The sequence below is a fragment of the Rhyacophila brunnea genome, unplaced genomic scaffold (genome assembly GCF_057557595.1).
Source record: "Rhyacophila brunnea isolate RB1 unplaced genomic scaffold, BYU_Rbru_1.0 scaffold_7, whole genome shotgun sequence".
NCBI lineage: Eukaryota > Metazoa > Arthropoda > Insecta > Trichoptera > Rhyacophilidae > Rhyacophila > Rhyacophila brunnea.
The window spans coordinates 33,441,867-33,454,122 of NW_028233339.1; the positions used below are offsets into that span (position 1 = coordinate 33,441,867).

Sequence of the window (12,256 nt, forward strand, 5' to 3'; positions counted from 1 at the left end):
TAGAAGTGAGAACCTGATCGACGGATCCCCTTCAAGAAGAGAAGAGGCGATATGACAGCGAGTCGCAGTCAAAGCCTCGGTAAAATCACAAAACAAAAAAAAAAACAAAAAAAAATATACACGTGGATGGTCAACTGACTGACGCTTAACATGGTTTTAGATATACTCGATCAACAGTTACCAACCTCATGGAATACACTAAATACATATCTCGTTCACTAGACAATCGTTGTAAAGTTGATGCAATCTATACGGATATGACAAAGGTTGCAATCGAGTAAATCATTATATTCCTTTATTTAAACTGAGTGCAGTAGGCGGATCGATTAATTTTGTAAATTTTTTCAAATCTTATTTTTCGCATCATTGTCAATAATATGTCGAGTTTGCTGGGTGTTCATCTGAAGAATTTCAAACTCTTTCAGGTGTTCCCCAAGGATCAAATCTTGGACCAATTATGTTCCTCATATTTATCAATGATATAGTGAAAGCCATGGATGGAGTAGGATTTTTACTTTTCACAGATTATTTGAAATTATATGCACCAATTTGCAATGCGTTGGACTGTTGCATATTACAGCGAAATCGTTGTTCACTTGAAAGTTGGTCAATAAAGAATAAATTACGATTTAATACTGACAAATGTGTTTGTAATTTTTTTTCTAGGTCGAGAACCCGATTAAATATAATTATAATATGTCAAAAAGTTCATTAAAGCGTCAATCTGAGGCGAAAGATCTTGGGATAATTTTTGATTCTTCATGATCTTTTCAATTGCATATAACTTCTATGGCTCTACGTGCGAGTAAGCTTCTAGGATTCATCATGCGACAATCCAAACAATTCAAGAATCCAAATGTCTTACTACGTCTCATTAGTACGTAGCTTTCATGAATATGTTTCGATTATCTGGTATCCTTATGAGATTTCCTATAAGCTTATTTTAGAATGCGTCCAGAAGAAATTTCGAAGACAATATTTAACTATTTTCCTTTTCTACAATTTGTCAAATGATTATTTTCTGACTGCCTTTATACAAGGCATGCTTACTTTGAATCTCGTCGGTCTCTTCTGCTCTTGAAATACTTTTGCCTGTTATAGCGAGGGATGGTTTCCAATCTTGGTGTCCTTATGAATTTTAATTTACATGCACCTGTCAATTACCATGATTTATTTTGGATCAGAACCATTTCCTCGTGTCAAGAATATCAAGCACCATTAGCGAGGGATAAGTAAATGCACTCCCTAAATGCATATACATTTTCAATGATATACTTTGCCATTTGTTTTTGAAACTTTATTTTTTTGTGTTAAATTATACTTATGTATGTTTTGAATATATTTTTTCTGTTATTTTATTATTATTATTTTCTATATTCTCTTCTTCTCTCTTGTGAGGGTAATGTAAATCTCATGAACTTGTTATGTCCACAATGTTTTGTATTCTGAAATAAATAATTTTCAGAACAAAGTTTTGAATACTAGATAGTACGTGTATACTATGGTGGCTTAAACCTGTAGTATTTAAAAAAAATTAAATGTGGGTACATACCTACTTAATTTCGTAATTAAAATTTGTACATAAGTACTTAGTTATTTTAATTTTTTTCATTTTAATACGTTTCGGTCACCCTATAGGATAAAAAATACGGTAAACGATAATAAAATGTCAGGGTTTAGATATTATTACTGATTTATTACCTTTATCGTTATTTAAAATTCTTATTAATAGTATTTGCATTTCAATATTTATCATTCGTATTTGGTTTTTGTTCAAGCATACATCAAGATGAATTTCGCTATACTTTCAGTAATAATTTTTACATTGTGTGAAACTGTTTCCTGCGGATATATAGGTAATTTTTATACATAATATATCGGATTTTATAATGTTTTAAATATATTAATGCGTTGATTTAGAATATTGTTTCGTAAAGATGACGCTGTGAGTACATTGCTGGTCCCAGAACACAAATTAGTCTGGAATATATTTTAAATAAATGAAATATATGAATATACTGCAAATAGTAGTATGTGGACAATTACAGACGCTGGTCATTAATATTAGAGAATTCCAAAACTATATATTAATTGGTAGCAAAATACCAATGATAATCCTTTTCATTATAATCATTATATATTATAATAGTCAGTAATCTAGCTCATTTATGTTCCTTTTTGTATTAAATACAATATAGTTTAACGATTTTAATTTCAAATTCTAAGTAAATTAGGTTTATGAAATTATTCATACACATCTACATTGATTTGATATTAAGAGTTAAGATATATTAGAGAATTTCCCAGGTAAGTTCGTGGAATTATTATTCAGATTCTTATATTCTAAGTCATTTTAAATTCTATCTTCAATTTTTTTCATAATTGAATGTAAATAAATGTGTTTTATGTTTTGAATTTGAGAGAATTTGTTTCTTGGTGTGTTTGAAGAGACTTTCAATTGTTTGTATTGAACGTTTATTTCATGCCAGTTCATTGGGCGATTCGAAAAAACGATTAGATGACAACATACGATTTTATTAGAGATCGATTATTCGATAAATACATTTTGACGATATATTTCCTATAGTGACTTGGAAATTTAAATTTCTGAAGAGATTTTTGTAGATTTTTATTTTAATTATGCCGAGTATTTTTAAAGTGTTTGTCACTATAAAAGTTAAATTTAAACATTAAAAAGCATGCGTTACTTCATATCAATGGGAATGAAAAATTACTATTTATGTAAATATGAGAACAAAGGTGAATATCATTCATTCACTGATTTTTAAAATCTAATTTTTACTCTACGTTTGTATTATTGATTTTTCCAGTCAAAATATCTACCTCAAACACACTATAATATAATATAGATAGATAATAAACTCTCTAACAAATCGTTGACAATAATTATATTAGATTCAAACGTCGAGTTTGGTTCTATTACGTGACGTATTAAATAATTTATATATCATGTTATGAAATCAATTCACTTAAATTTCCAGTGATCTGAAGTAAAAATTCTAAATACTAAATATAGAGACGTTTTATCATCAAGTGAATTATATTTATTTTTTATTATTCATATTTTGCAGGATACGAATTACAAGACAATGTTGACATGCTATACAAATTTTTCTCAACACCTAAGTCATGGAGTCAGGCGGTAAGAATATGTCGTGAAGAAAATGCTACATTGGCTATGCCTGCTAATGCAGAGGAAATGGCGGCACTAGTGAGCATTTTCGAACGATATCCTGCAACATCTATAGTAGGAGCGACTTATCCTGATTACATGCTTCTGGGTTTCCATGATTCGTTCATCGACGGAGAATACATAACCGAGACAGGTAATAATAATACTTTTCTTACTTAATTAATCATCAACATTGCTATCCATTCAATAGTTTCTAGATATTTCGTTGCTGTAGATAATAATATCTACAAATAAATTATCTACTGCTAAATATTTATGTATTATTATTTGCGACAACGAATAACATTTTAAAAGTTCATAGGGTCAAAAATTGTAACCCAGTGATATCCAAGAGTAGCAAGTTATTCCAAGCAATCTTAATATAACGCGTATTATGAGTAGTCATTATGATTATATATCCCATTTTTGTACCAGTTCATGACTTTTAATACTTCTGCTCATGATATATACCTATCTTTTCACCTTATAGCAACTGGTAACAAAACTACTTTCAGGATGACAGTATAGAGAAGTTCATGTTGATTTAAGATTTGAGAGAAACGAGGGTAGCTGCTATAACGTGTCATATGGCAAAGAGGTTATGCGTTGCTTGTAAGCAGAAAATTAAGAAAGGAATGCGATTACAAATTTAAGAGATTCCCCATAGTCGACGCAGTATGTCTATATGACTACTATATCAGAGACTAAAATTGATATGGCACGACATCTTTGGAACTTATGGGTGGCACTTTACCAACTTATGTCATTTGTAGGCTGGTCAGCGGAGGGAGGCGGCTGGGAAGGTCGAAGGACGAAGATTTTTTTAGCTGTTGTCTCTTGTTTGTATGGCTTGGCATGACGACAATCGGCAGCTGTGTCTAATTTGATTATAACACTTTGAAACTTTGTGAAGTATAGCTATAAGTGTAAAAAGAAGCAAGCTCGCCCATAGCACTAACTAGTGGTTTTTTAGGGTGTCGTTAGAAAATACTTAGACACTAAGGGAATCACGAGATGATAACATTTGTAAACCTTTGCTTTAATCCATTGAAAACAGGTAAAAAAAGAAAAAAAACATCTTCTTTTATATACAGTGTTTAACAGACAATTAGGTATATAGAAGGGGAAATTGTTTTAAAATCTTTGTGCTGACTATCTATATTACGTCGCATATGATGGTTGTGTTCGTAATACTACTATTCACAGATACTTGGATCCACAAGTTTTGGAAGAGCCCTTTTCCTTCATTTTACACCAACGACCAAGGGCCACGAGTTCCTTTTCAATTGATATGTAGTTTTAAAGTTTACAAAAAAGCCAGTTTGACCATGGTACCTCAAAGGATAATCAACAATCAAATACATAACATATTAAAATAGCTTTTACATAAAATGGATACATCAATAAAGCGAGTACAAGTTACTATAAAAGTCTCCGTCAAATGTAAATAGTTATAATGACACTTTAATCAATTGTGTTCAAGCCATTGAGTGATTAGAACAAAATGTAATTTTTTTAATGATTTAGGTTTCCCAGTACAATATTTTTTCCACAAATGGATGGGCAATCATGGAAAACTTGCAACAATTGACAATTGTGGCTCTATGCATCGCAGTGGATTCTTAAAAGATTATCCGTGTGGAGTACCTGGAGTTTTCATGTGCCAAAAACAGGTGAACCCTTGTCACAGAATATCAAAAACTGTATTGTATTATACTATTATATATTATAATAGAATGGATGGTGTTATTCAAAAAGGAATAAACGCACACGTCAATGAACTTGTGTGGAATGCCAGAGCTAATTTTATTTTATATTATAATGCGCCCGTAGTTGAACAAAAAAAAATTCTCATACTTAATATAAAAACTGTTATGGCAATTTTACTAATCGATTATTTTCAATATTTGAAGAACAACAATATGTTAGGTATGTATTATTTAAGTGCAGTAAATCGTATTCTCGGCGGAAAACATTCAATATCGGAGACAATAAATTTTGAGTTAGTTTCTCGTTGTACCTACCAGTAGCTGAGGTTTAGATTAATATTACTTAATAAACTCTTCATAATTATTTATTTATTCATTTTCTTTTTATAAACACTATAATAATTATGATTAATTTAAACTATATATTTTTATATATTCATGTGATGTCTTTTCTTCATAACAGCATCCATGTTTAATTTATCTTTGTACTATGAAATAGTATGGTTGTATTATCGGTTCCATTCAAACTATATTTTAATATTTTTTATATATTTCATATATATATATTTATCCTTTAGATAAGGTTTTCTTCATATAAATTTGATTTGAACCGATTTGATTGATGAAAAAACAAAGCCCTCAATCCATTTATTTAAGTTTTAAAATACACATAATCTTAAATTAACTCATTTAGTGCTAAAACCGCGACTGGCGTGGTTTGGAGCAGTTGGCCATTCGATGTAATTAATGTGTTATTTAAATGTGGTAATCAAAATGTAATTAAAATTTCAGCAGTGATTTTGTTAAGGCATGTTGAGTCCCATTTTATTTTCAAATTGATTTTTTTATAAGAGACAGTTTTCATTTTGCGCTCTATATAATAATCTCCTATTAGCTACCAATTAATTTTATACAAACGTTTAAATACTGTGTAAAATTGCCAAAATAAATAAACAAATACGGCATTAATAAAATGAATGGTTTTTGGTATTTTTAAAAAATTGTTTTCAATGATTTTTTGGTGATTGCAGAATATAAATATGCTCCTCACTTGGAAAGTTTGTATAAGATACATTTGAATATGAAGAATTGGGCTGATGCACGGACAATATGCGAATCCGAAGGAGGATACCTCGCCATCATCAACAGCGTGGCTGAAAAAGACTTTTTGGTGAAATTATTCAACGAACATGATAATAAGGTCTTTCCTGCAACTCATCCAGACTACGTGTTGCTGGGATTTCATGACATATTTCATGAAGGACAATTCGTAACAGTAGAAGGTAATAACACATCACTTAATAAAATAATAAATATATTTTAATTTTCAATGGTAGAGTGTCGTGGTTGATAGTCACTTGATAGTATGATACGATATCTATAAAAGTAATACTTACCACAGGTGAGCGAATTTCAAGACACATACATAAGATATATTTTATTTAAAATTTGTTTCAAAACTATCAAAACGTACCCACCAACCTATAGGTATATAAACAAAAGGTTTTTTTATTATTTAAAAAATAACCTAAAATTCTCAAAAAAACTACATAGTTTTAGCGTATTTTAGAAAACCGATTTTTATTACTACTTTGTATATAATGAAAGCTTTTTTTTTAAAAGTGAAACGTAATTTTTCTCAATTAAAAATATATTGTTTGTAGAAAATATAAAGAAATCTTAATTGAAATCCTTTTAAGTTATATCAATAATTAGAATTTTTGTATTGTGACTGCATCAAAGCTTGATTCGATATAGGTACCTATACACATTTTACTCTTAAATGATCGATATTTTTTTAAATTAAATGGATGATAAAAAAACATTTTTTTAAGTTCAAAGAACTTGGGGAAATTACATTTTCATTCAAAATATTCATGACATACGATGTTACTATAGATCTACCATCATACATTGGCATTTCAGCGAGGGCGCTAGTATGACATTGAGAATATTACCATAACTAACAAAAAAATGGTAATTTATAATTTTTTATTGGTAGTAGATTTCTGTACAAATATTATGCAATCCATAATTCGAGAAACATGTTGTAAAATTAAATGGCATTTGTAACAAATTTATCCTCGATAGACAATTTTAGTTTCAAATTCGACCGGCTGCCAACTTACGATGGTAGATCTTTAATACAAATGGGACTTGCTCAACATATTAGGTCCATACTCTGACTCAAACATAAATTGAATAACAAAATGTGTATTTTCCAGACCTAGGATTTGAACCTGGGACACACTACGTTATAAACCAACGCTTAAGCTGCTCGTCCATCGTGAGCGTTTTGATTACCTATTTATAATAATTAATGTTATCAATAAAATCTATTGAGTTGCACTTTTTGCCAAATAAGTTACTCTTATTCTTCTTTTACTCTTAAGTAAACAAATATACGTAGATTTGTAATTGTATGCTACTATGATACATTTTTAAAAATATATGTTCCCCATATTGTACTACTGCTTTTTTCCCACATATTATATTATAAGTATAATATTATATATCATTGATTCACTATATTGCAAATATTTTTTTTATTTGAAGTCGAATCTCTTTAGAAATGACAACTGATGATTTTAAGATATAACTGTCATTGTGTTATATAGATATATATAGAAGTACTATAATATTTTTGTAAAATATAAATTATCTTTATAGATTACTACTTATATTTCAAACTAATACAAAAAATATAAATGTTTAACCAATGTGCGCTATCAGTGCTACCGTGTACATGTAAACCAAAGATCCTTAGGCGATTGCAAAGACAAACTCGTCTTGACTGTGATTTTGCTGGTTTTATTTAATACAATGATGTAACTTAATGTACTGTCGAACACACTATGCAATACATTATTTATTTTATTCTTATTTTTTAAGGTGATTTATTGGGACTTACGGGATTCACGCAGTGGGCTGGTGGTCAACCAGATTCAAGAGCAGGTGAAATTTGTGGATCAATGCACTCTGGTGGATTACTTCACGACTTCCCGTGTTCTGTTTCAGCCGTATTCATATGCGAAAAAAAGGAATCATCAGAAATATTCATAAAAAAAAATATTTTTATTAACAATAATTGTTAACAATGTCCACAAGAGATAATTAGAATCATCCCATTTATAGTATCAGTCCATTTAGTATAATAATTAACACTACCCTTTTGCAAAATTACACTTTACGATAAGTTAATATCTACTACTTTTATTATCGTAAGGGAAAAAATTAAAGAGTAATTGCGCTGTGTAAAAAATAGTTAAATGTACTTTAATAATTTTAAGCCTAGAAGTTACTTCACGTTATAAATAACTACATATTATTATTTAGTAGTTTAAAAAAAAATCTGTAATTAAAAACTAATATTCACGTTTATTAAATAATCGAAAACGAAATTCGTTAATACCCACTGTGGACTGACAGTACTTATGAATACCGGCATCTTAATAAGCATATATTATTATTCTTCTGGGTCACAGAACAAAGTGTTTTTCAACTTTATAATAATAAAAAAAAAATCAGCCATAAACGAATATTTTTTTGTAGATTGGTTGGTATCATTGATTTCGAAAAAATCATCTGTCAAAAGGAAGTTGGCGGTGTGTTTGACTGTTGAAATTGTCATTCTAATTTTGTGTTGTTTTCTTGTTTTATCCTATGTAACGTACTTTTATTGATTTTTATTGTTGAAAATATATCAAGGAATGTATGTTATATAATATTTATAAGTTCAGCATGACATACAAATGGCAAACCAAAATATCGATGGTACTTTTAAGTACCGTCAAGCATTTGCCACCATTCTTTTTTCAAATCGAGTTTTACAAATACTATTATTTGTTCGATATTATTTGGATAAATGTGACATTATTTTGGTCTAGTCTGGGACAAAATCATAGTATTCTCTCCAAATATTCAAAAAAATTAATATAAAAGACACGAATCCGAACAATACTGGTCTACGGCTCAGAGTTTTGAAATGCACCGAGGCCAATGAGCGAGCGTTCGATTTACTAGAGACATATCCATTTTATTCATAAACGGTGGTATAAAAAAAATTAGGGAGCTCTAGTTAGCCATACTGACACAATACAGTCGAAAAAATAAATATTTTTTTTTTCATTATTTCTTATGTCAAGCAACAAAGGGTTAAAACATAAATTAAAGATGTCGTTGTATGACTTTAATCATCTTTAATGGATGAAACATCAGTAGCTAAGGGTGAATTTTGGAAAGAGGTAGGCTGTGGAGATCAGAGAAAAAGAGCATACTTGTCAGGTATACTTACGGAGATAAGAAGATAATACTTACGATATTACTACTGATGAATAGGTGCACACTAAAATGACAACGACACACTGAATCATTTTACAACTGCCAGTTAAAAACGAATATTTGTCATATAAATTGTTGTGATAATATCTAATATAAGTTTTTTTTGCTGTGTGCAAATCTAAATAAACCCTTGACCTTCCAGCTTTGATAATATATGATTTTTTAACAAACGTCAAACTCGAGAATGATCTTCTTAAAATTTGGTCTGTCGTACTTATAACAATTTTGAAAATCAATCGGAAAACTAGACATTTAATAAATACTTATATATTTAAAGCACTGACAAATGACTTAGGGTACAAAATAAGATAATCTATTCATATTCAGAACACAATAAATCACTGAATTTTGTCTAACAAAATAAAACTCTACCACCGTGTTTGGAACAACAATCTGACTGAATTAAAATGATATAAATTATGTCAGTCATAGAACTAATCTAAATAATAATCACGAGATACAAATATTTGTTTTTTTAAAAACAATTAATAATTATATCTGATTGAACCCAATAGACATTTTTTTTTAAATCATCTTTTCTATTTATTATTTGCTTAAAGCGGCAGGTGTCTCGACCGCTTACCAAATGAGACAAAATTTGTTGACTTGCCTGAAGAGATGAATCATCATAAGTATAGAAAACAATTTTTGATTATGATGTCAATAATCGTCATTCAAAGAACAAAAACAGATGTCGCTACTCGCGTGTAATTTTTTGGTTGCTTCTAAACTTGACTAATAAACAGTCGCTAAATTCAAATTCTGACCATAGATGACTCAAGATTTTAAAATATTCCACATTATATTAATGTATTTAAATTTGTAATAAATACTTGAAGATATAGTTTTCTTAAACGTAGGCTTTAAATAATCGCTTAGTATGGAGCCTTCGCCACTGTGAAACATTATGGTGCATTATTTTGATATTGCATTAATATTTATTTCTTCTTTTGCAAAACTTTTTTTGCTAGTTTGCCGTTAAACAATATTAAATTTCATCTATCAATCAATTCTTTTGTGTTCAAGAGACAGTCTTTCGATATGCAGTATATTATGAACTATGTACTAAAATGTAAAGTAAAACTAAATCTGTTCTTCATGACCTTTATTTACCTATCCAAATTACATAATTATATCTGACAATTGAATAATATTTTAAGTTGCTGAGGTAAAAATAATCTTTCCATTAACATTTCCAACTGCCCGTTGATGCACGCCGAAATCATATAGGATGTGAAAAGACTCATGAACGGAAATTCACCGGCGGGAGATGGCCTTTATTCCTAATTCCCCAAAAATAATACAGTCTGAGCGCAATCCTGCACCCGATGTTTTATCTGACAATAAAGGACGACTGTATAGTATTATGATAGATTATAGTGTAACGGTTTAATTTAAAAATGAAAACTTAATGTAAATATTAGCATTATCTCACAGACGTCGTTCAGTACATTTTTTTCAATGAGTCAGTAAGAATCGTTGTCCGCTAATTAAAAAGCTCATAACTACAAAATTTACTGACTTTTTTCTGTAGTGCCATTTACGCTGGGGGAGTAATCGGCAATTCCCATAAGTATTGCGCCGCATGCGACCTGAGCACTAAGGTATAAAGTCCACTAAAGCAAGCTTACGGGGCGCTGGCGCATTTTCTATGTGAATCATCGAAAATACAACGTAATCAAATACGCCAGCGCACACTGGATTTGACGACGCCCCATGAGTCACCGTTTTTGGTTTCTCAGCGATACGAATTAACAAAAATACAACGTAGTCCATTCATTGAAGACGGCAAGCAAAATCACGCTCCTCGAAGCGTCGTCGATAGACGAGCGAGAAGCCATTATTTAAGAACAGTGAACTCTTTGTTTAGTTATTGCGTGTCCGATATTAATTACAAGCCCCGAGAAATTTAATAATATTTTTATTGCTTTGTTATGAGAGACGCTGATAATAATAATTATTTTGTGCTCCTTGAGCCCCTTATTACATAGGTGAAGGGTAATGCGCGGGTTGGAGGGGGCCTACTCAGTAGTGAGTGCACCGAACGTTTTTTTGGTGGGCTGTATGCCTAAGTCCTCAATTTTCTATCGCCATTCAAGATATCTTCTGATAAGCTATCTTAGCCATATAGGTGGCCGTCATGGTTAGATAAGATGTTAGCTTCTCCACGATCTGTACGCATTTCAGATTGTCATTTTTGGAAAATGAATCACGTCGGCAAAAAAAGGTCGCGCGATAATATTCGCATTGTATAAAACGTGGGTAAATCATCCTACTGCTCGTATTGTCTTTGTAACATATGCGTTAAAATATATGTACTTATAAAACAAAATAATCAAAGTGGTTAGTATTTATTATTGCTTATCTATAAAGTGCTATCTTAAATATAACTATCAACTGACGATTTATAATATGTTGTTATTGTTGACATGGTTGACAAAAGCTGATCGCCAATATAGTAGCTCTATTTGGAAAGCGCTTAGAGAGTATTGAGAGCCATTGGTTAGAGGTCGATTCCTGCCGGGTGTCTTACTTTTTCAAAAAAGAATTTTTCTATTGGTTATAAAATATTTTACCATAGTATATAAGACAGAACTATTAAAAATGATTAAAAGAGAAAAACACATAATAAGAAGTACTTATAAGAGAATGAAACATAAAATATACCATATAAAAAGAATTAATAAGTTGACATACAATATCAATACTAGTGCGCGGCAAGAGAATCTTATATAATATTAATACAATTGATATACCAAAATAAAATACAATAGTATGTAGTATTTATTCCAAAGGCATCAATTTTAATTGATGGCACTCAAATCGAGCGGGTAAACAATTACGTCTATCTTGGTAACAGATCCCAATTGACGGTATTAGTGGTATATATAACGAGATTTCTCGGAGACATTTGGGCGTCTGAATAGTATCTTAAAAAGCGACCTGCCATTGTTTCGTAAGCGTAAAGTGTTCATCCAATGTGTGCTGCCGACGCTCATTTATGCATGTGCAA

The 12,256-nt window shown here is 30.4% G+C and overlaps 1 protein-coding gene across 3 annotated transcripts; it reads left to right on the forward strand.

The window, feature by feature from the left end:
- The first annotated feature begins 1,754 nt into the window (after positions 1-1,754).
- On the forward strand, positions 1,755-8,437 carry LOC147064743 (hemolymph lipopolysaccharide-binding protein-like). Of its 3 annotated transcripts, XM_085958031.1 has the most exons (6): positions 1,755-1,856; positions 3,093-3,347; positions 4,721-4,866; positions 5,934-6,185; positions 7,128-7,189; positions 7,795-8,437. In XM_085958031.1, exons 4-6 carry the CDS (start codon positions 5,984-5,986, stop codon positions 7,963-7,965), a joined length of 435 nt encoding a protein of 144 aa, XP_085814157.1. In that variant the 5' UTR covers positions 1,755-1,856; positions 3,093-3,347; positions 4,721-4,866; positions 5,934-5,983; the 3' UTR covers positions 7,966-8,437. The 3 variants fall into 3 exon arrangements, 2 of the variants coding, with proteins under 2 accessions (XP_085814157.1, XP_085814156.1); XR_015071925.1 differs by lacking the exon at positions 7,128-7,189; XM_085958030.1 differs by lacking the exons at positions 7,128-7,189; positions 7,795-8,437 and having other exon boundaries at positions 5,934-6,867.
- Positions 8,438-12,256: the final 3,819 nt, after the last annotated feature.

What these genes read in the sequence shown, in the direction of transcription:
- LOC147064743 (XM_085958030.1), top strand. Translation starts at nt 1,790, where the DNA reads ATGAATTTCGCTATACTTTCAGTAATAATTTTTACATTGTGTGAAACT. An exon ending in TGTTTCCTGCGGATATATAG is followed by an intron (nt 1,857 to 3,092) that starts GTAATTTTTATA and finishes CATATTTTGCAG; the next exon opens with GATACGAATTACAAGACAAT. An exon ending in TTTTCATGTGCCAAAAACAG is followed by an intron (nt 4,867 to 5,933) that starts GTGAACCCTTGT and finishes TGGTGATTGCAG; the next exon opens with AATATAAATATGCTCCTCAC.